Source organism: Tyto alba, unplaced genomic scaffold (genome assembly GCF_018691265.1).
Source record: "Tyto alba isolate M040663 unplaced genomic scaffold, T.alba_DEE_v4.0 Super-Scaffold_6, whole genome shotgun sequence".
NCBI lineage: Eukaryota > Metazoa > Chordata > Aves > Strigiformes > Tytonidae > Tyto > Tyto alba.
The window spans coordinates 16122677-16147653 of NW_024881327.1; the positions used below are offsets into that span (position 1 = coordinate 16122677).

The following is a 24977-nucleotide window of genomic DNA, read 5'->3' on the forward strand; positions in this document are numbered from 1 at the left end:
AAAAACCTGCAGCAACAAAGATACTTCCTCTGAGCCAGCGGGGTTCATGGCAGATGAGCATTAGCAATAAAGTCCTCTGTATGGGGTGATTCAGGGTATGGGTTTGCTGCAGCTAAAGTCAACTGCAGTGGACTTTGACGAACACGCTCAAATAAGCTTTAAACTCTTCTCCTGTTGTGCTGAGAGTCGTACAGCCAGAATGCAGTGAGGACTGTCTATTTCAGTGCTAGGTTAGAAACCTTCAGTCTGGGTGATTCGGAAACTGTATCTTTCTTTGATCTCACAAGGCAGAAACAGCCACTGAAGGTAATGCAATTCTTGAAGAACAGACTAAGGTTAGTGAGAAGTGGACAAACCTCCCCAGAAATCATTCCAGGGCTCCATAATCCTCTTGCACAAGAGACAAAGAGAACGAACCAGATCAGCTTCATGCCATACAGCAAGGCTCATTTGTGCCCACACCTCAGTGTACACATTCTTACATGCCCACAGCCTCACCACACAGTGATCTTACTGGCAGAGGTTGGACTATGCCAATACTGGAGGAAAAAAGAACAGCAAAGAGAAAAGGAAGGAAGCAATGATAGTCTAGTTAATCCTACCTGCTTCTGGACAAGCAAAGCAGAAGTGTGTGAAAATCGTAACAGAAAGCGGAAAGCCAGATCTCTGTACAGAGCACTGGAATACCCTATTTCAGACTTTTCAGGGGGAAGGAAAGTTCAGATAGGTAACTGATAACAATCCAAAAACCTATAAAAAGAGACAGAGACTGGGGGGAGGGACAGAGACAGAGAGAAAGAAACAGAGATAACAGAACAACGGATACAAATAAATGGTTACCTGCTTTGATGGATTTAATAACAAATTTAAGCTGAGCCACTCTAAATTCATGCCATGAGTTTTACACTTCATAGTTGAGTATACCACTATTCATTATATAAGACTGAAACTAAATTAAAAGCATTAGCAATCAAGGTACTAAAAACTAGTAAAATAAACTGTTTATATTATATATTTAACATTATTACTTATTAAATCCTATGCTATTACCTAAACTATAATAGTATTTAATGAAATAGTCACTATATGACAGTTCTTAAATGCATATAGAACCAAACTGGGGTTTCAAATATTTTCAAATTCAGGACTCGCTCTTCCAAATTCTACACTCAAGTGGATCCTCATGTGGCAGGTGTAAACACCTTTGCAGATGCATCAGTTCTTAACACTCTGAATTAAACATAATAAAACTTAAATTCTTGAAAGATCTCTCTCCGTTTGAGATAAAACATCATCGTAAGAGTAAATCATGGAATACTGTGAAACTAGATTTTATTTGCCAACATCTAAATCTGACCTGGATCTTAGCACAATTTCTTTGCCTTATACCTTCTAGCACACTTTAAAAAACAGACAGATTGTTTTGAATAGAGTTCAGCAAATTTTTTTAGTCTGAACCAAGAAACTGGGGCTGGCACAGTTAATTTAAACCAGAATAGAATTTAAGTCAGGTTGTTCACCTAAACAACCCCAAACTGATCACTGTGGTTACACAACACCTTTCACTCAACCCAAAATTAAATACTTAACTTCATTTTGGTTAGCTTTTTTTTTCTTTTCTTTCAAAATATGGTTTAAATGGACAAATGACCCTATTAAAAATAATAAGGTGAAATACTTTGCCACTTTAAAATGCTGAAACAAAATTTCTATACACTTTTTATTCTTTGATGATACCAGCCCAAATTTCTGGAAAGCTTGTCTCTCTAAAACTCTTCAGTAATAATCTGATCAGCCCTATTTGTGAAGTGAAAGGCTTTCATGTTTCATAAATAAGCATAACTATTTGTGCATCTCCATTAAGGTTATTGATGATTTAACATATAATAATAATAATAACAATAAGTAGTAGTAGTAGTAGATGACACTGGTGTGAGAGGGACAAAAAACTAAATTCTACTGAAGAGACTTAGTGCAGTCGTCGTTTTCTTGCAGAAAAATAAATAACTGAAAATGATATCTTACCATATCTGCCAGAGAGATGTACAGGAACATTCCACCAGCTACAGCAAAGATGATGTTAGGAGCAAAGTTGTTGCCTACCAATATACCAAAAGCCATCCCAATGTAACAGGAACATGCAGACAGAAAGTTGAAAAACAGAGCCTGCCGAGTACTCATTCCTGCATTAAGCAAGATGACAAAATCCCCTAAAAAGAAAGAAAAAAAAAAACAACCAAACTTCAGAAAACTATATTGTTTTTATTTTCTGATTTCAAAGGAAGTCTGAAGAAAATACATGATTTGTATACAAATTATAACACTCTGCTGTTTTTCTTCATTCAAGTAATTAATGAGTATTTCCCTTCAATACTAAGATAACTGAAATATTCTAAAGCAAGTGATACACAATTGAGCTAAGAGTATAGGAACACAGAACTACCTATAATGATTTTAAAAGAATGAATATAATAGTGTATGCAGCATATATGAACAGGGCAATTAATACAATTAATATATATTCCCAGCTTTCACCCACTTGCACTTGGGAACTTCCTGTGCTAGACGTGTATTTTGGTGCTTGGGAAGTTTTTGTTTAGTACTTTTTCCTTTAATTTGTCTAAACTTTCTTTCAATCTATACCAACTTTTGGGCAGCACAACCTCCTACAACAGTGATTTGCACAGAAAACAACATGTTGAATGAAATTCCTTACCCAGTTCATGAGGAAACTCTTCACACAAGATGGCTATGGAGGTACTAAGCCCTTGAAACAGAGACAAAGTGAAAGAAGCACCAATAGCCAAACCATCTATGAAATTATGTACAGCATCACTCAGTGTTACCATCCAAGCAATGGTCCCAATCTTTGACAGTGGACGCCCATTAAGACACTTGCATAAGCTGCCTTGGGTGGCTTCTTCCTGGAAAAAAAAACACAATAAAACAATTACATGAAACACTGAATAAAGAAGCCAACGAATCACACTTCTGTCTTTAAATGAATGCCAAGTATAAAATAAAGCACTTCTGCATATGGAGACCAACCAAAATGCTTGGTCCAAGAAGCAAAAGGCACAGGTAGCAGCAGCAAACGTCTTCTGTTTCGACAAGTTAACACACAACGCCCCATCACCCTGCTGCCTACAGAGCTGTATCTGAACGCCCCTCAGCTGAGACAGACAGCCGTTCTGACCACAGTGGTCTGAATGTCTCTCTGGAGTCTCTGTCAGATGAAAAGTGCCAAGGCTCCTCACTGCCTCCTCAGCCACCTCTAGCAGGCATGTACAGTCAGAAGGGCCTGATCACAGTGACTGGCAGCATCTGTATTTCCTACCTAAACCACATCTGGACCAGTTACATACTGCCAGTACATCATGCCCTCAGAGACACACTTAGCCACCACAGTAAAACCAGAAATGTATGAACATAGACACACATCCAGATACTCCATAAACTTCATTTCTAATTTTGGGCAATGATAGTCAAGTCCAGCTATTCAAATTAGTTTCTGCAAAGTACATGTTTAATAAAAACAGCAGTGGGTATTTCTGACTGTGCAAGTTGAAGGCTTAGAGCATGAAAACAACAGGCTAATATAAAACTGCAATGCACATACACACCAGGGATCTCAATTACTCCTCCCAGAAGTGGAAGTAATTTATACATGTGATGCCATGAAATAATGAAAAACTTGAAGCAGATAAGAGGAACTGCCATTTTAGCTGGGAGCACAAACTAATCTCCTCTAAAAAAATCCTGATGATCCATTCCGATAAATTTCTGTACACACATATACTGTAGTTGCACAATACTTACCAGCATTATAGTATTTACCCCTTTAAAAAAAAAGGATTTGCATGTAAGGCATTAACTAGTGTTTACTTACTGGAATACATAAGCAGTAATATTTACATCTGTGTGCCCACAGACATATTTACACACATCTCCTCTTGTAGGAGAAGGGTGTAGAACAACACTTCTTCCTCTTTAGGGAAAGGTCACAGATTATCCCAAGCAATTTTCCCTTGTTATTAAAAAGAACACTGCAAATTGTTTTAGTTTTTCCATATCAAATGCAAATGCTACCAGGCAACTAGATTTTGAACTTCATGGAAATACAATGACTAATAAATTCTTACAAAATCTTTAACGACAGAGCAGGAAGGTCTGTCTCATGATTTGCTCAACAGACTCTTATCTGACATACTACATCCTTGTATGTAGGAGCTGCCTTGGGACAGGACAGGGATTTCTGAGTCAGATGCTTATTGCACCACTTGGAACTTGTAGCTAATAAAGTCTTGGTTGAGTAGTGCTACAACTGCCATAAAGCATGCTTACAGCTCCTATTTGGTGCATAGGAAGCCCTGAAATTATACTTTTATGATGTGAAAATGAGCAATGGTATCCAAAACTTGGGAGTTTCCCTTCTGACTCAAACACATAAGCTTTAGACTTGTATTACATGCTTGACTTCAGTTTTTGGAGGTTTTCCTCTCAACATTTCATCTAACACACAAGCAATGCCAATCGTATATTTTGGGATGATTAACTTGTACCTGTACTAATTCTGTTCGAGATAGGATCACTTATGAGCTTTAGACCTCTCTCTTACTCCATAAAGGCAACCTGAACTTCACTTTAATAAAGAAATACTACAAAGCAAGCGACTTAACATACATATACTAGGTAGCTGGAAGTAAAAAGAAACATAAGTATGAAAAAAACAAATACAACTAGCGAAGCTCTTCCACATATTCATCCAGCTCCCGGAGCTGAAGTTCTGTTCCCATATGGTTTTTTATGTTCCCTGGTGACTATCCCTCAAGCTGCCTAAGAACTGATGGAGTCATTGTTTCATAGATTTTCCTGATTTCTACCAAAAGCACATCTCCTTTGTTGGGCATGTTTCTAGCTTCACTGAGGAAAGGTTTGAGACAATGCACAGATCTTAATTTTGAATAATTCATCCATTTTTCTACTAAAAAAGAACATTGTTCTTTTGGAAGCAACACACACACACAAAAGCCACAACAACGACAGCAAGTATTTTCTGATAAAGCAACAGTATTAATCTCAGGAGACCGTATTTTGAAAAGGTGTATGTCCTGGTTTTGGCTGGGATAGAGTTAATTTTTCTTCTTAGTAGCTAGAACAGTGCTGTGTTTTGGATTCAGTATGGGATTTCATATGAAAAGAATGCTGATAACACGCTGATGTTTTCAGCTGTTGCTAAGAGATCAAGGACTCTCCAACTCCCCATGTCCTGCCCATGTGCAGGTGTACAACAAGCTGGGAGGCAGCACGGCCAGAGCATCGGACCCAAACTGGCCAACAAAATATTCCATATCATGTAACGTCATGCTCAGTTTATAAAGGAGGGTCAGCTGGGAAGGAAGAGGCTCTCTCTCACTACTGGGATTGCAAGTGCAGGATCTTGGTATTTAGGGATCACTAGCCAGGAACGGGCTGGGTATCAGCCAGCAAGTGGTGAGCAACCACATTGTGCGTTACCTGTTTGTACTTTCTATTATTATTATTTTTTCCCTGTATTTTATTACAATTATTAAACTGTTTTTATCTCAACCTACATGTCTGCCTTTACCCCTTCAACTCCCTCCCCCATCCCCTGGGCAGGGAGAGGGTGAGTGAGTCGCTGCGTGGTATTTGGCTGCCGGTCAGGTTTAAACCACAACAGTGTATTAGCAACTCCTATTATACATGAGAAAGAGAGGTGGTAGTGGTTTTGTTCTGTAAAAGCTTTCTATTAAAAAAAAAAAATTCTTATCAAATGCCAAGCATCTCCATGAAATAAATGGTTTTATGAAAATATTTTATTAGGGTGAAAATTTCTAAAAGAGCAATGAAAGTAGTGAGCAAATAATACGAATGCACAAAAATGTCACCTGTACATACTTGCTTATGTGTGATCCCATCAAAGCACATTTGTTTTTATGTGGGAACTGTGTGTGTGCCTATGGTTTTCTGAGGGCTGTAGGGGTATAACTGGCTTAGACATAGAACTAAGTAAAGGACCCATTTTCTGGTACCAGCTGCACAGCTGAGAATTCCAATGGCAGTCTAAAGGATTGCATATGTATGGCAAACATAAAAAGCTCATCTGAAGGGCTTTTCTGTTGAAATAAATAGTTTACAAGTATTGTAAACTTTCTGTGCATGTGTGAAGAAAATGAACACTGAGTAAGAAGATGTTATTAAGAATTAGCTGTGGAACTCATCAAGAATGGAGCTGACTAGAAACATGCTGAGGTTTGGGTTGTTTTACCGATGTACTTAAAGTTTTTTTTTTTACGTCATTGCAATTACTTTAGGTGAACGATACTGATTTACATCTAAAAACTACTTTCTTGATCCGATTTTTCAAAATGCAGAAACAACTGTAGTTTAAAAACTAGGAATCAGTTTCTGAGAGGCTTCTGTAATATAAAGTTATCTGCTATTTACTGTGTAGCTTTGAAGTATCATAATTCTTGCCTGTAATCTATTTTAGATAATGTCTTGACTTCTATAAATTACATAAAGCACAATAATGTTGCTTGTCTGGGTTTACATTTTGAACTTTACTAGATTGTGTGTTCAATAGAAGTAGATGAGTAACTAATACATATTCTTCATGTTTAAGATAAGGCAGACTACTGACAAATTTGCCCTACAAATATATAGGATTCCAAGGCAAAACCGAACAATGTCTCTGCTGGACTGTTCCCACTTTGTCATGGTAGTTTATCAGATGTCACAGAAGAGATGCCAGCTAAGGAGCTCTGTAATACCCAGCTGGACTATCAGGTCTGACTTTTATTAATTATTAGTGCAGTTCTGTATTATTTGTAGCTCTGCAGTTTATGGTAAACCAAAGACACCCTTGGTATTTTTGCTCTTCTGAACACAATTTTTTCTTTAAAAGTAACGGCCTCTCCTTTGTTCCCAAACTAAAGAAATTACACAAACTCTTACTCTATCCTATGATGTCTCAACAGTTTACTATTGCTATGTCTAATGCATCTCTGACTCCCTCAAACACAAACCAGACATGTCCTTTTGTGTCCACTGGAAGTGCCCACAGGACCAAGAAGGAATCCTGACACTGCTCCCAGAGCATAAAGGCCACCACAAAGTTTTGTTATACAACTCCAATGTTGTGCACTCGAGGATACAGACATTTCAGCAATTTGTCTCTGAAACAACTTTTCTTCAAAGTTACTGTTGTCAAGCCATATAATTTTAATGCATAGTAGATACAAATTTTGAGTAAGCACAAAAGAGGTTTCCAAGGTTGCAACTGCTGCTGCAAGTGAAATCTGAGAATATGTGACTAATTAAACATTTAGATTTACTCTAGTAGTCAGTCTGTTCTGGCATTAAAAGAAAGAATATGGCTGGATCCCCACGGCTGAAAACAGCTGCCACACTCTGGCACAATCGAACTTCAAACTTCCTCCTTAAAGCCCACATGATGATTTCTGGCTGTGCTGTGTTTGCCCTCTCTAATAAGCTTTAGCTTACAAAGACACATTAAAATTCTATTAGGTATGTGTTGGCTTATGCCAAATGGTTCCTTCATAAATACCAAATGCCTGTAAAGTTGAATGCATGCCTATCCTCATGGTACTACCCTAGCTGCCAACCCTCAGACACATTGTCCCTCCCCTGCCCCCTAATGACTCTGAAGGCTACCTGGCCCCTTTGAACCTACCTGGAGAAGGAAAAGAGTAATGATGGCTTTCTTATTGCTACCTCAAATATCAGCAGTGGGCTATCTGCCACAGGGACTTCCTTGCTGCCTGTCTTGGTTCTGGAGTGAATTTTACCCTGTTACTTTCAGAAAGCCTTAATACAACATATTCTCTCCATGGCTTTGGAGAAATGGAGAGGAATAAAGAATGGAAAGCATGAATTTTTGTAAGAACAATAAGTAGAGGAGAAGAACCTCTATGAAATTTTAAGCTCTTGAAGTCAAGACTGAATGTAAAAGAAGATGTATGAGTATTCCACAAAGGATCTAGGGGTGACCTACAATACATTATGATCACAAGCACTGCATCTAAACTAGTTCCTAGAAATAAATGCTATATAGTTACATTTTATTATTATAATATATGGTATGATTTTGTTATGTTTATGTTATGTGTAAGAAGACGGCTAGCCAAAATGTAATAATGCAATAGGTCCAGATAAAACTTCTGGTAAACAGGGCAGAAAAACAACACTCATACCATTGGAGATGACTGTCTCTGCAGAGAGTGGAGGGTTCTTTTGGATGTTTTATAAATCTACAAAGTACAGTTTAAGGACACTCTTAATACTAATTCCCTCTTGGTACCCATGCAATTTTGATTATTAAGCATGTTTCTCCTAGTTTTTAAAATGCCCAGTATCCACCACACTTCATGACATTTCTACGGTAAGGACAAGTACAATTTTGGTACTTTAAACGGTGTGCGTCAAATGCCCTGTGAGCCTGCTGGGTCGATGCAGGACTCTCAGGTTCTCTCCCGGCAGTCAGGGCCTGCCTCTGGCTTCCTCTCCCGCTTCTCACTGCTCCCCACAAACAACTTACTGGCTAAAGAACACGGGTGGTAAGCCAGTAATCTCTACTATGAAAAAATATGGCTTAGCCATCAGAAAATTGTTTCTATGTGCATTTTTTTTTTTTTTAAATAAGGGACAGTGCTGCTCCTCCCTGTACAGGGAAAAGCATAAAGAAGCACAGCAATTTTCTCTTCCTGCTTCTGTTTTCTTTTCAGACAGAAGGAAGTCATATTTGTAGTATGAAAACAAACAAAGAGAAATATAGAGAAATAATCTGAAAGAGAATAATACTCAAACCAGGAGGAATGGTTTCTGTCCCAAAATATTACCTCCATAATTCCCACAGTATCCAAATATACTGGACTAGCACAAGCATTGCTCACAATATACTGCATGAAAGTTACCGTATTAGTTTTCCGCATTAATCATTGATTCAGAGGAATCAGGTTCTTACACTTACAGCTTTACGCAGTCAGGAACACAATATGGATCATGCAACACTAAAACACACTATCACTCTTTAAGCAAAACAATAACAACAAAATCAAAATTAACTGAATTAGCTGACTAAATATACATCTCTGTCCTACCCATCCCGGCACTGATATCAATTAGCTTTTTGTGTTGGCTACAAACTGAATGCATCATCCAGCTTTTGTAAGCTTGCCCCAAAACCCCACATTTTTTTCATAGGACTCAAGCAAATTAAGCTATAAGTTTACAGAAACTTGACAAAAGTAATAAAAATTCATATTAACTCTCCCCTCAGATATGCTTATATATTTGGCAGTGATCAAATAAATAAATAGACACAATTTTCACACCTGTGCTGAGATCACACTGATGCTGTCAAAACCAATATTTCCATTGCTCTCTATGACGGCTGCATTTGCATAACATGTCCCCCCATTGCTGGATGATAGTGGTTTGGGTGGGTTAGTCTTATCCTGAGAATGATTTTGTTCGCCATTTTCGGAGTCATGATGGCCAGTCTAAATGACAAATAGATAAGTAGGTAACTAATTAAAACAAAAACAGAATAACAAACATAAGAAAACTGACACCAAACAAGAAAAGGTAGGATCATCATATTCATGCTGCCTTCCTTTCAACACCAAGTAAATGTTTAAATGGGCAGCAGTAAACATTTAAATGAATTCCAAATGTATCTACGTTCCTAACTTACCTCTTACTTTTAGCTAACCAGAATACATGTAAGGATTTTTCATTTTTATACCTTTATATAGAAACTCCCAAGCCAAGCACCTGACCATAAGTGATCAACCTTTACTAGTCATTTATGATTGTCTGTCAAATAGAGCTTATTAGCCTTTGTCAACTGTTCCAAAAAATAAAGTACAACGAATTCATTTTTTCTATTTTTTTTTTTTATGGTGCAGTTATTACAAACGAGGGACATTTGATCTTCATAATCTTCAATATGAGCAACAGTTTTGGAGGGGAGACCTTAAGCAAGGTAAGAGTAGGAAGACAGGACAGTTTCCTTCGCAAGACATGAGCAGAGAGGACCAAAAAATTTGAGAGGCTCTTCTCTGAGACAAATTCAGCCTCACTCACATGAGTACACAGAAAAGAAGTACTCTAATGTATGGGTAGAAAGCAGAGCCCTGTGCAACAGGGATAACAGCAGTATGACTGAAGCAGGTCTGCATACCAGAGCATGGGGAAACACAGAGCCGAAGTTACTGAAGGTGAGCTTCAGGCACTGTCAGTACAGTTACACTTTACAGATGACTAAGAAAGTATATAAATCACACTGATTTCTCCTGGCCAAAGGGGAGCTCCAGGGGCAGACTCAAGTCTCTCCGGCTCTTACATATTTCTACTTATTTTTTGGTGTGTTTAGCTAGCACAGCAACCACTTGGCCACTGATAGCAACTGACAGCAGACCACACATCTGGATTCTATTCCCAGTTCTGCTTGCAACTCCCTCAAAAAGTGTGATTGCTTCCACTATCTATGTGGATTTTAAACAGATATATTAGAACACACAATAAGGCGGAATTCCTCAGATAAAATGGAAAAAACCCTACATTTCATTAAACTATCATGTATCTCATAAAACGTAACAGGTGCTTTCAGACAAGGCTCATTCAGTTAGTGACACGTTTCATTACCTGATTATAGATCTTCAGAATCACTTTAAGAATCCTTTCCACAAAGAAGAGAATATAGAATCCACCAAACACAGCAACTGCTTTCTCAATATAGTTATCTACTTTCGGGTCAAACCCAAATGCCTAACAGTGAAGAAAAAAAGCAATGCAAATTAGTCTGCAATCATAGTACATTTCAAGAAAAACAAACAAACAAACGCCCACCCCATCCACACAGATAGTCCTCTAAAATACAGACTGTCCTCTCTACCAACCATGAGTTTCCATGAGGCTGAAATTATGAAAGAACCTGATCTTTTTAGATTTTTTTCAGCTTGGATTAAATGCTAACAGTGTTTCAATTCAGTATTATATACATGTGGAATGTAGTAATAAAGTGTAAGACGAGGAGGGTCTAACCTGTAGCACATTAAAGTTCACTAGAATTTTATCCAATGCATTTCTCTTTCTGTCTAGAGGCAGAACAGTCTTTGGTCTTTCCCATGTCACAATTAGACATAAATCTTGATAGGTCTGCTCACCCAGCCAGAAAGAGATGGTAGCTAATGTCACTGAAGCCCACCCACAACTCTTCGGAGACTGCAACCACACACAGAACCCCACTGCAGCATGCTTCTAAAATTAATACCCTTTAGAAACTAGTTTGCAAACCAAGTAACGATTCCCCTTGCTTACCTCTGGAATGAGCTGGAAAATTGCATTAGAAAAGAGAGTACCAATGGCCAAGCCCACAAAGTAGGTTAAAACCTTGGGGAAATATGACTTCTTTAAGAGGGGAGTTAAAATCAATCCCAGAAGTGATGCCAAGTTAATGATAGTCACAGCCAGGAACCCGAATCCCCAAACTGTGGATAAGCAGAAACATAAAATATTTTAGTGTAACACCCACTTCGGGCTGTTTCTGATTTTTCTAAGAGCTGAATTGGCATGGAACTAGGAAAGATAGTGGTTCCCTGGTTGAAATGATACTTCACAAATATAAAAATCTTAAAATGCATAGATACTTAAGATGCATACCTGCAGAAAGGAAATTTCTGGAAACACTGTCTGGGACTGCCATATTAAAAATGGAAACTATGCCAGTGTAAGATCTGGGATAGCCCATCTGCTGCTAGTATAAATCAGGTCTCTCTATAGTCAGTGAAGAGTAAAAATTAAGGCTTAGACCAACAGTCAAAGTAGCTATAGCACAGACATAAGACAAGAATTCTTACTAGTCCCAGGGTTAGACCCAATTATCATTTACTCCTAAGGAGCTCCACGATAGAAAGTCTGATGTCTCGGCTGTACTAGATCCAAAAATCCTTCCTGATAAAACATATCTCTTTCAAATCATCCTGAGGTAATAACTTTCTGTTCCCAACACTCTTCATCCTCCTCTAATTCAAAGTAGTTCTGCTGGCTGAAAATGTTGTCATCACTGCCTATCAAACAGGTGAGGTGGCTGGTAGCTGACAGTAGAGACGATTATGATAGAGAAATGAAAGCATATAAAAAAAAGATGTTCTAGGTTCAGAAAGATGGAGATGTGATTTAGGTACACAATGGGGAAAACCTTTCCTAAGAAGTGGCAAATGCACCTGGGTCCACCATAACTTAGCTTCCTTCACCATAAGCATAGTCTTAGACTTTCAGAGTTCAGATACCAGAACTTGTACAAAGCCATACCATAATTATACTGGAGTCTGAATTATAGGTTGGGGTGTGAGGTGGGGTTGCTGTTGTTCATAAGCATTGCAAAGTTGTGCCTCTATGCATGACTACTGGTTTTCCCAGTGACACCTCGTCCCTGTGAGTACACAGAAAAGCTCTAAAGGTTGCACTGAAAAGGTCTGCAACACCGCCTCAAGCGATGCCACAGAACCACAAAGCTATCCACAGACAGTGGGTTTGTCTATAAAAATTAACCACAAATAATAATTAAAGTCAACACAATGTTGCCTATATGAGAACAATTTGGTATAAACCAGAAAGATGCATCATTATAAGCTTTACAATATGTACATAGAGAAGTTACCATAAATTCCTTTCTGCACAGCAGAAACTAACAGATCAGATTACAATCTGCAGCCTAACCTTTCTGCAACACAATTGACAAACACACCAAGCCAGATTCCTCACCTGCAACTAAAATAGCTCTATTTTGTTTGCACAGTGTCACAATTTTTATATGTATTGAATTTTATATTATGTCAAGAACAGAAAGCATTAGAAACATTTAAAGCATTTGCAGAAGGTAAATCAATGCCTATTAGAACATTCATTTGCCATTTTTGAGAGAGAGAGACAGAAGGAAAAACACACAATAAGATATAGGTAGATTCACTAATCTACACAGGAGATTAATTTCCATTAAAATAAATGACAAACTTCTAAGTATCTTTTTGAAATAAAATCTATAACAAACAAATGGGCTTCCAATGCCATTATGAGTCACAAACCACTGTTTACAGTTTGGGATTAATATAGAAGCACAAGTCGCTTTCAGTTTAGTATACGGGCAACTCCTACACATTATTCTGTGCTAAACATACCTTTTAAACTGAGTTAACAAAATAAAAATCTCATTTATCAGATATGAAGCATTTATGGTATTTGCCCAAATTACTTCTTCAGTCACAGAAAATTAGAACAAGTTTCAAAAATTACAATTTAAAAAGCCAGTACTAATCACTTTTTACAACAAAAGACGAAGAGGATAAATTTACAAATTGTGTGTATAAACCAGTGGAAGACAAAAATGATAGAAGAATGGAGCCTAAAACCAAGCACAGAAAAAGAGGTTATTGACAAACTGTGAAAGAAGTTCTCACATACTATAAGCTTCACTAACAAATGGTCTAACTTCCATGCTTGTACTATTTGTTCAAAACAGCAAAACATACCGGCACACTTAACTCGAAGTACATGTTATAAATGATACAACTGTCACCATTTTGTATGCTTCATGCAATGTGAGATGTCTCATAATGTACTAAAGGACCTGTGCTCACAAGTAGGGACATATTCCAGTCCGTTGGTATGTAGTATCCCCTTTTGTCATTAAAAAAAAAAATCCATACAAGGAAGAGCCTTTCTTCTTCCTGATTTACCCGAGATTAGGGGTGCCAGAAGATAGATGTCGTTTTACTTCTAGCTGTTCTAGATCTGGATAGCCCAGAGAATTTTGGATTTTACATACCAATATTTTGTTTCTGATTTAATCACCCAAAGTGGAAAAATAAAAAATAATGAAAACAAGCAATTAAATAACCCCAGACAATGAAAGAATAAATTAGTTATTATCCATCCTAGGCATTCCATAGATCCCGCAATGAGCCTCAGTAGTAGAGGGACTAGTTTAAACTAATGAAATTTTTAAAGGAATAAAATAAATGTGAGATCTTTCTTAGACATTCTCCATGAAGGTTCTCCTGGGCCCTGTGGCAAGCTTTTCTTTGAGTTCAGAAAGACCTAAAGTATAATTGGAAAGGGAAAAAAAAAAAAAGGTTACCCCATAATTACACAATTACAGGAACTGATACTTCAAGAAAAATACCACAATTGGGGTGGTGGGGGACACGCATGTCGGAAAAGCGATAGTATTCCAAGACAACCCATGTTGCCAAAGTTCCTGCACTATGGACTGTATTTCACAATATCATGTATGCCCTGCTGTCTTAAATTTGGGTTTATTCCCTAGGACTCCATCCACACTAGGCCTCTAATGAGTCCATACGTCTCAAAGCTGGCTAGTCTGACTTTACATATCAGAGCAGAACATTCTGCTTAGGATACACACTCTTCTCCCCTGAGGCTGGTGGCATGATCAGCTTTTGCCAACTCCTATTATTCTTTCTGACTCTAGAACTGTAGTCCCAAAAGAAGAGACAGCCAAGATACCCAAAGCCACAAGAAGTCCAAAAAATAAAACAGCAGGAGTGCAAGTAAGATGCCCTCCTTAGAACACCATTGCTCAGCATTGTTCCTGTTAAGTAGGAGGGACAACTGCTCTGGGCCATCCTGAGGCAGGCTCAGGCTCTTCCTTACCCTTGTCCTGGGATGAAGAGGAAATAAGGGTATGAACACCTTTCTGAAGAATCCAAGCAAAGAGCACCAAACCTGTTCACCTTGGACAGAAGGAATGCCACTGGGCATTTCCAGCTATTTCATGCAGCTCTATAAAATCTCCCTCTTATCTTTTAGAGAAGCAAGAAAGGGAAGGGCATGAGTGTGCCTCTAAGGTCAGCTAGGTTAGATATGAGTTATACAAGGAAAAAGACATGCTATATGATGCCTTTTAACTTCTACTCTGCTTCGGCATCGCTTTTTTTTTTTTTTTATTATTCTTTTACTGCAAGTAGCTGTCCCGTAAAGTTTACTGTACTAATTTCTTCTGTATGTCTTGTCTGTCCGTATTTTGGAAGACAGAATATTGTTAAGTGTGTGGGAGTCCCTGGGCAGAAAATTCACATCAGCACAGCTGGAAACATGCATAGAGGATTTTGCTTCACAAGCAGTAATTTAAATCAGCTGGTCTCAATGCTGCCACAATACAGATTCATTTTGTGATGGGGTGGGGGTGTGCATGAATCAACATCTGCATTTGGCACCGGGCCTTTCTGTGAAGCTCCCTTGAAAATGGGTACCACTGTCTGTCACAGCCTCATACATTTGTGGTTTTAACATACCCTAACCATGGGCCTTGCAGATTTCCTGCACTGTAGCCAAGGGAAGGGCAGGGAGAAGGCTGCCATGCTTATCTGGCTACTGGACATTGCTTCTGATTGCAGGATAAAAGAAAAACAAGAGTCTAAATAGCTTAGGAGGTTAACTATAGGTCTAGATTTCCACATACAACCTACTTAAACAGCCCCAAACAAAAGAAAGAGACAGACAGATCCTACCCTTCGGTGCAGATATTACAGTCGTCTTGACAATATGTGCACTCATATGGATAAGCAACCTAGAACAACCATGGTAAATTGATGCCATGGTTTCAGTGATTAATCAAATAAAATTCTAATTATTCACTGACACTGCTAAGTTTTAGCAATGATCTATAATTCTTAATAAATACCATCACTTATATTAATCAGAATGTTATTAATACTAATATTTCAAAAGTTATGAAAAAAAACTTGCTGTATCTCTGTTCCTAAATACTGATATCGGGCACCTGCTTATGCAACTTTCTAACTTTTAACTTTAATTCAGCTGACTCCTTTAGAACAATAAATATATTTGGCATACTGAGTCAAATAAATAGGCCATTACATATTTGATCCTTAACAGTGCATCAACTGACTTCATTAACCAGCTGAATCCTCCTTGTCCTACATTTTTTTACTGCACTGTATGGTTCTGTGCACAATAAATACAGAAATAATAGTGGGAAAAATAGGAGGAAGCAATATTAAGGCTACTCAGCCATGGAGAACGCAGCACAGAAGATGACGTGAAAGCAGGAGTCAGAATTTTGAAAGAATATGAGTATTTTTCCTCAATAAAACAGTCACTGGCTCCTCTGATGTCATGACTTCCACCTGCAAATAATTCCACACAAATGCAGTCCCCTAATAATTTTACCTTGAGTTACCTTGATACATGCACATCCTACTAAATCTGATTTCCCACTGCAAATCACCTGCACAAACTTCCCTTCTGTACTCCCATCTTCTCTCCTACTAACTAGCTATAAGTGAGAGTCCTTACGCTTTAAGGCACAAACCATTATCCAAATAAAACAGGTCAGAAAGACTCTTCCTTTAATGGGCAAACTATTCCATAACCAGCTACTCGGTTCTTTCATCTTTCTCAAAAACATTTTTAATAGATCACTGTCAAGAGATAGGATATTTATTTAGATAGTCCACTGACCTGAAACAGGACTGTAATTTTATATTTTCACTTTACTACTACATTGTCCTAAACAAGACACCCCTGTTACATATAGATAAATGCTCACTATTCCTGTAAGCAAACCCCACTCCAGTTCCAGTATTAATGCAATTAATATTAACTAACCTTGTAAAGAATGTGGTTTAGATGTATCCACAAAGTCTTCCTGATGATCACACGGGTGAAAAATTAGCTGTTGCAAAACAGCAGGACATATTGTAGGGAAGCTTGAATTTGATACGTGACTGTTGTTCGGTATCCCATGCAAAGAAAAAATTTCCTCACCAGTCAAGCACTGGAACAAAAAGGGATTTTGCCAACTTAATACATTAATGCAAAACCAAAAAATAAGACATACACTTAGAAATCCAAGAATTACAACAAAAGAACACTGTCATGCATTTTTCAAGGAAGTGTACACAGCGTTTGTATGCTGTGAATGAAAATACTGTGATTGCTTAATGTGAAGGAGAAGTGACTCAAAGTATTTTAAGTAAGATAAATCACAAATCAATGAAACATGTTTTAAACAGACATTTTCAAATCTTATGCCCTATGTACCAGGACAGCTAAACCTTACAATGTATTTGGAAAAATAGCTTCAAAATAATTAAAATCTCATGTAATTACAAAATAATTAAATTTAAGAGCAGACTAGATACAGTTAAAATCTCAGTGACAGAGTATATCAGAAAATGTTTAGTAATGCGGTGACTGCTTATTCATGTAAGTGATCACTTCTACATTACAGCAATGCTTTTTATTTTTATCCCCAAATTAGCTGTTTTAAAATGGTCTAAACTTTAGCAGCACTCAATATTTTTCATTCATTTCATAGCAATAATTGGTAACAGCAAGCACTGTTTTGTAAAACCATCCTGTACTCCAAGGAGATAAACTCTTACTTCAGACTTTCACTTTGCCCTCAGCTCAGGACTTAACAGTATCTAACATGTCTAGGATAAATGTACTTAGTGCTAAACCAGGCCAGCGGCAGGACTGGTTGCTTTGCTTGTTACTTTCAACCAAAAAGATAACAGACAAACCAAGAAATATCTTAAAACAACATCTACAGAAAAACTAAGTATTTTTGTATGAAATGTTCTACACTGCTGAAGTCTTTCATCTAACACTTTCTGTTTATTCACATTCATTATTTCCTACAACGATCAATAGGGAAAAAGTGTTCTTTTTTGGGTGTAAGCAAAAGTGAACTGGCTTACTGCTGTACAACAAACACATACCAAGGTTGAATCTCAAGACAGAAAAAAAAAAGTCAAACATCTTCCTTCTATATGAGACATCAAGCTAGAGCATAACTCTCCCTGTAGCAAATCTCAGTGTGGTTACAAAAATAGAGCACTGGAATTCTTAGCAAAATACAGACAAATGGTCACTCCCTGCACTTTTCAGTTTTGCTAGCCTTCAAATTCCACAGCAGTTCTCCAATAATGCAAGATTATTATTTATAAAGCAAATTCCTTCTAGAGATAAGCCAAAGAAACTGTAAGTAATTTACCTCAACAGAGCTGCTTCCACTTCCGTTAATAAATATTTTTCTAATACCGTCCAAAGGTGAAAGGCATGCACATTGACTATTTCTGATTTAGCTCAGAGGAAGAGAACATAGAGGTCAATTCAAGTGACTTCAGCTAGATTACATCCTGGATGTTTCTGTCCTTCCTCTTTAACCAGCCAGCCTAGCAGAGCACTCAAGTACACGCTTGAACTTAAACCTAAGTAAAAATTTTAAGGCCATGAGACCTTGAAGACTCAAACATATCCAAGCAATGTGCATATACTTTCACTTTTCAATGTCAAAGCTAATGTCAAATGTAAGATAAATATAGCTTGATAACAGAAAATAGTGTTTTGTTTTAAAGCATATGGCTCTGTTTAATCTCAATTAAAGTGTAGTACAGAGAAATCATCACTGAAGATACAGTCTTTAACAGCCTAATACATGAACTTCTTCAGCTATCTAAACTGGTTATGTACCTAATCATTTTACCGTTAACTCTACACCATGGAATAATGAAAAAAACATGACTAATATGTCCAGTGTGAAACAAAGAGAGGATAGTTGTGGTCTACAGGAATAGTTCCTGTACGGTGCTTTTTGTATTACTGGCTAACTTCTGGAAGTCTACAGTGAAAAGCCCTTAGAAAAACAAGCTAGTAGGAGCTGAGAATTCATAACGTAACTATCTCTAAGAGAAATCATCTTCAACTATCTCATTCATAGAAATACAGAATGGATTACTGGTATTTTAAAATACTAATATATTAGTATTAATATTAGTTCATAAAAATCTAAACCACGTTTTAGGTAGAAAAACAGATTATGGAGAGAAAATAAATCAGACATGGCATGAATTAGTAAACTTGAGACTTGAAACTTGGGCTACATACAAACAAATAAGGGAGAAATACCACTGGACAAGAACTCTTTTATGTGAAGATGAGAAACAGCATTTGATTTAATTACTGTTATTATTTTGATCAGGGACAAACCCAGAGGATAATGATTCCTATAAATGATTCATCATTATAAGTTACCTCATCCTCTCAGTAAACTCCTACGTACATCCAAGAGCTAAAAAGCAAGCTTGCATGAGTTCACTGGCACAATTAAAGGATTAATTAAAAGATTAAATCTATTAGAAGCCTTGGATTGGAGCAACTCATGTTTGCACACTGCAAAACTCTGCATTTATCTTCGGAGGATAAATACATTATTACAGCCACGCTGCTGTATAAATATAAGCTATTTATTTTGTAAGACTGACAGATGATCTCAGCAGAAAGGAGATTTAGCCTCATGGAACAGAGGACTGAGAATCATGTCCTGGCTCACCAAGTCTACTGTCATGTCTGTCCCCTGCTATTCAGTAAGCCTTGTCACAGTGATTAGGTGAGGGGACTGGCTGTAATATGACTGTCACTCGGTGTTTAATAAACAATTGCAAAAAAGATATGATGTAACTGATCATGTCTCTGAACTGTTAAAAAATACTTTTTAAAAGGCTTTCATCAAAATCAGGGAGGACATAAATCAGTAGAATTTACATAAGTACAAAGTATTCAGACTTTTTAAAAAAATTAAACCATCAACTGAGTTATTCAAACAGATGTTTCCCTTTCCGCTGGTAAGGCTCTCCCCAAAATTATTGGCCAATATAGGATTTTCTTTTTTTTTTTTTTTTTAACATGGTAAATGAAATAAAGTGATGCCCAACTATCTATAATATCTTTATGCCAGTATCTTTACAGATGACAAGCAGATGCCAGCTCACCACACCCTCTGAAGGAAAGGATGGGATAATTGTTCAGACAAAAATAGTGCAGAGAAGACAACTAGCTGGAAAATTAACAAAAATTGCTACACTATCAACTGCCTTGTAAATGCTTTGGTTTCTTTTCTGATCTTCTGCTGTGTTCTTATCTTTGATCTACCTTTGGCTGTGTTATTATCTTTGATCTACCTTTGTTTTATCTGTAGCATTCCACACGTGAAGTACTAAGACACCCAACAGCAACCTGGACCATAGTTTCCAGATGTTGCCAGATTAAATGCTAGCCTAGCCCACACCAGGGCCAAGCGCTGGGTCACACAGTAGCAACATCAAAGAAAGAATGCAGTGAATATGTATCTGACCAGCATTTTCTTATTATGTAGCCTGAACCTGGATAAGACAAAAGAGAGACATATGACGTCTTCCTCAATTTACTCGTAACAAATGAAAGCACCTAGTGCTGATGTGGTGACACCTTTTTGTCACTCAGCACAGGTAAGAACTGGATGCTAGGAGACGACCATACCCTCAGGAAGCAGCACTCCATGAGAAAGAGTCAAACCAGATAAAGCTGCCGGAATGCACTTGTATGCTTTAGGCATTTCACACACACCTTGACATGTTCAAGGCAGCTCTTCACGCTGGGAGCTGAAAACTGTCCATGGCTGCTGAAATTTGCTGAAGACGTTGTAGAAACAAGACACTTAGAGGGTAGAACAACTACACCTATTTATCTTCTCACCAGCCAGGCAACATCAGATCATGGTGTTGGATCAAAATCATAAGCCACTCTATGTCAGACCATTTCCCCTTTCATCTTTCAAAAAGCACAAGTTGTAACTAGTGAAACACTACCAAAACAAAATCAAAGCAGATATTTGCCTGGTTCTAGTTTATCTGAAACACTGCAGTTACTGGGCTTTGACTCATCTTGAGGTGAAAATTAATTATATCTGATCATTAATATTAATAAATATTTTAACTTAATTTTGTCCAAATGTCTTGTTTAAAAATTAAAATGCATTGCATTAAGACACAGTCTTCAGGCATAACATATAGACCTGGCATAAATATAGATATAGAAAAGTCGAAGAAGGAAATTGGAGCATGATTTGAGCGCCTACTGATTATGCGAAAGCCTGAAATAAAGGTGATGTTAGCAAGCTTTCTTTCCAATGTCCATTTACTTTCCATGTGTTTTTTGACCAAAACTTTTGAGCATGTCATTTAATCCTTCAGCACACACATGTATGGCTATCACACTACAATGAACCCAATAATAGAAATTCAAGTATTAGGAAGATGTAAAAACATGAAAGTATAATGTAAAACACAAAATGAGTAAACAAGCCATCATCTATTATACTGAAATGGCTAATTTTATCCCTATTAGTAGGACTAAAATATGAAAAAACAGCAGTGACCAGTATTTGAGTTTGTTCAGTTACTACTTATTTCTCTGACAGGAAGTCTTAGCTTATATATTAAGATAACGTGATAACAGGAAAATCGAAGAGTAAAGAAAATATAAGCACAAAATAAAGAAAATTATAGAAGTCCATGATGAAAGAAAAAAAAAAAAAAAAAAAAGAAACCAAAAGCATAAGGAATTGGAGACAATTCAATCAAAAATTCCAAAACGGTACTCAAAAAGTGTTTTCTTTTTTGTCCTTTACAGGAAAAAAAATACCATCCTCATGGACATCATAGGACATAAATTACCATAAATGCCTACAAGAATATACATTCAAACACCATCAATGACAAATTAAATTATTTTTTCTTCTCCCCTGTCTTTTCAAGTCAGTCTGCTATCAAAGAAACCAGAAATCAAGCATACATCTTCTGGCTTACACATCTAGACTCTTTCAATCTTTAAGAAAAGGGACCAGCTTCTGGCAGATCTTCTCATGTGAGATTAATAGGCTTACCAAAATTGTTATGAGTGAAACATTAAAATTAAACACAATTACGGGGATAAAACTAACAGAGACTGTTCCTGCCTGCCAGTGTTTGAAGTGCTGTATCACCTGTCCATTACAGATCGGCTCTCCACTAAAAATTACTTCAGGCTTGGGATGAGGGACTCCCTGATAGAGCAGGGGCGTGTTATCTTGGCTGGAAGAAAGTCCTGGGAGTCAGCCCACTAGCTCTGGACACTGAAGTTAAGAACTGAAAGTCTAAGATAAACCTTGTTTCCACCTACAGCCGGATATTTATGCAGCCTGAATAGATTCAGCCTACCTGAGAAAGACCCGAATCACCCTCCGGAGGTATTTACTTTCCTCCACAGACAATTGGTAGACCTTAGGCCCCTGATGCCTTCCAACACGCAGAGTTAGATTAGGCCACTTTGTTTTCTGTCATAACCAGTAGATACTCTAAATTATCAACTTGTAAGTACAAAGAGTCACAGTATTTGAAAACGATCACGTATGATTTACTTGGTATGAGTATGCATTTGCATGCACCACCTGCTCAGAGTCATGCACCTAACATCTATGAGGGATCAAAAGCCAGGAGATAAAATGCACTTGTTTAAATGCTACTAGCTGATGAAGCAGCCATAGGCCGATTTTAAGAATGAATACAAGCAACTCAGCAAAAAAGCATACACATTTCAGTATGGTACCCTAGATATTATTCTAAAGAGACACAACTAGAACAGGCCTGTAAAAGAATTTGTTTCAGTTACACTTCAAATGACTTATGAGGAACATGCATTTACAGTAATAAAACAGAGCCTTACTTTTTTTTTTTTTTTTCCTCTGTACCCTGGGCCAAAGCCTGTGTACGAGGGCTACGTGCTTTTGCAGAGGGAAAATCTGAAGGACTGAAGAATCTACTCATTTCTACGCCCTTTTAAAGAAAGCTCCTTTTCATAGCCATATCCAACACTGCAAACTTGTATTTAACATCTGTGGCTGGGAATGTTTATGTTTTTAATACACTGCTTTGGAACAGTGTTCAAGTTGTGAGATTTGAAAGCAGTGACTCTCACAAATATTGCCGTGCTTATACTGAATACTACATTGATTTCAGTGGCATTAGCTCCCCATTAAACCTCTGGTAAGGGTAAAGACATCAGAACTGCACTCTTTCTAAAACAAAGGGAGTTTACCCAAGGTTTGTCTCTTTCACAGAACAAGCAAAAGAACTACTACTCCAAATGTAAAAAAAAAAAAAAATTCAGGGTCCCTAAAATCATGCCTCTTCAGTTTCTTAGGGAGCGGAACCAAACCAGAGCAAATAGTCATCCCTGCTTTCCTTTCATTTTCGTGACTGACTTTGTGCCCCTGAGTCCCAAGTAAGAGGGAAATCTCCACCAGTCTCAAGATTCTCCTTCAAGGAAACAAACTTAGTCTGGGACACTACAGAGATGTGAAATTACGTAGAATTTGTAGGTCTGAATTTTGTATGGAGACAATAAGCAAAGTCAAATATTTTCATGAAAAGCACTATTCCTATGATAGTAAATCAAACATCTTTTTAAACAGTTTTTGGAAGATTAATTGATGGATGTGCACTTTGCACTCAACCTAGATGAAAGATGTGAAAATTTCTGAAAAAGTTTCTTTATGCAACTGGACCTGTCTATAATCAAGTCTGTGCTATCACATCACAACTGTATTTTAACAACTCCTGAAGATTTGCTTATTCCGCTCTCGTAGGGAAACGCTAGCTGACCCTCATACACTTTTTGCTGTTGTCCAGGTGCTATTTACCCAGGAAAAGTGCAAGTTTAAGAGCCGAGCAACGAAGGGGTAGCGCAAATCCCCACGGGCAGCACGAAGCAGCACACGGGTGGATGGCAGTTTCCCCCCTGCCGCAAACTGGTCTCACCTGTAGACGGGTCCCGTCACCCGAAACCCGGGCCCAGCGCCTCAGGAGACCTTTCCTCCCCCCCTCCCTCCCTCCCTCCCTCCCTCCCTCCCTGCTTCAACGTGAGGAAACACGACGGCGACGAGACCGAAGGAGCTGCCCACCCGGCTCGGCGCCCTCCTCCCTGGCCGCACGTTCCAGCCCAGCGCCCACCGCCGCCGCCGGAGCCCAAGCGGCACCGGGACGACCCCGAACCCGGACCCGGACCCGGCTCCCGCTGCTGCGGGGGCCCCCGCGGTACCTGGTTGTGGTGCAGGTGGGTGAGCGGCAGCACCCCGCTCAGCGCCGGCGCGGCGCCCAGCTGGTGCAGCAGCGCCGAGAGCTGCCCGGCCGACAGGCTGTGGTTGGCCCCGAAGAGCCGCACCACATCGTCGGCGAAAGTCACCGCGGCCGGGGCGCCCCGCGCCGCCGCCACGCGTGGGAGCATCTTCACGTCCCGGCGGGAGGCGGCGAGTGATGGCCCGGCACCCTCCGCACTGGCGCGCCCCGGGGCTCTGCGGGGCGGGAACGGCGCCCGGCCCGGCCCCTCCCCGGGGGGCGTAGTGGGGAGACGGGGCGGGCGGTACCCCGCGGCGGTACCCGCCGGGCCGGGCGCCGCTCCCCCGCGGCAGTGCCGCTGTCCCCCGCGGCAGCCCCCGGCAGGAGGGGCCGTCCCGCTTTTCGGGACCCCGCCGCGCTGTCAGGCGTCGCAGCCTAGTCCCGAAGCCGCGGGGCCTCCCCTAACCCCGTGTCACAGCAGAAGGGCGGCACGGGGCTGGCCGGAGATGGCCCCACGCGCGGGCAAAGCGTGTGTGTGTGTGTGTGGAGGCGGGCGGGGGGGGGGGGGGGGGGCTGTGCTGCCAGCCCCGACCAAGGGTCACAAAACCACCAGGCACATCCACGGAGCCGCACGGTCCTTCCCTAAGTGCCCCCGGGGCTGCTCCCGGGCGCTCGGGCTGCTGAGCTCAGCCTGCCCGCCTCGCCCTCCCCGACCCACGGAACAGCCCACGGGATAGTGGAGGCCAAGGTCCAGGCCCGGGGCACGGCCCTGCCGCACACACCTCGCCGACAGGCAGCTGGACCTTGGAATGAGCTCGGCGGCTGGCAGCCAGTTAGGCAACTCGCTTCTCTCCGGCCCCCTCCCGCCCACGGGTCGAGACACGGAGTCGGACCTGGTCTACCCCTCTAGGAAGGTTGAATGCACCAAACATCATGCCTGCTTTTTAACAAATGGAGAAAACCGTGACT

The 24977-nt window shown here is 39.4% G+C and overlaps 1 protein-coding gene across 2 annotated transcripts in view; it reads right to left on the reverse strand.

Moving 5' to 3' along the window:
• The window catches only part of SLC39A8 (solute carrier family 39 member 8), a 65109-nt gene that overhangs the window by 1922 nt on the left and 38210 nt on the right, over nucleotides 1-24977 (reverse strand). The window contains exons 1-7 of one of the 2 annotated variants that reach the window (XM_042808436.1): nucleotides 23992-24249; nucleotides 16699-16867; nucleotides 11368-11537; nucleotides 10693-10815; nucleotides 9378-9545; nucleotides 2717-2924; nucleotides 2026-2210 (exon numbers count right to left, since the gene is read on the reverse strand). In XM_042808436.1, the coding sequence (XP_042664370.1) occupies nucleotides 2026-2210; nucleotides 2717-2924; nucleotides 9378-9545; nucleotides 10693-10815; nucleotides 11368-11537; nucleotides 16699-16867; nucleotides 23992-24177 (1209 nt within the window). In that variant the 5' untranslated portion in view covers nucleotides 24178-24249. Of the gene's footprint in view, nucleotides 1-2025; nucleotides 2211-2716; nucleotides 2925-9377; nucleotides 9546-10692; nucleotides 10816-11367; nucleotides 11538-16698; nucleotides 16868-23991; nucleotides 24250-24977 lie in introns of those variants that run through there. The other variant, XM_032988446.2, reaches the window with a different exon arrangement.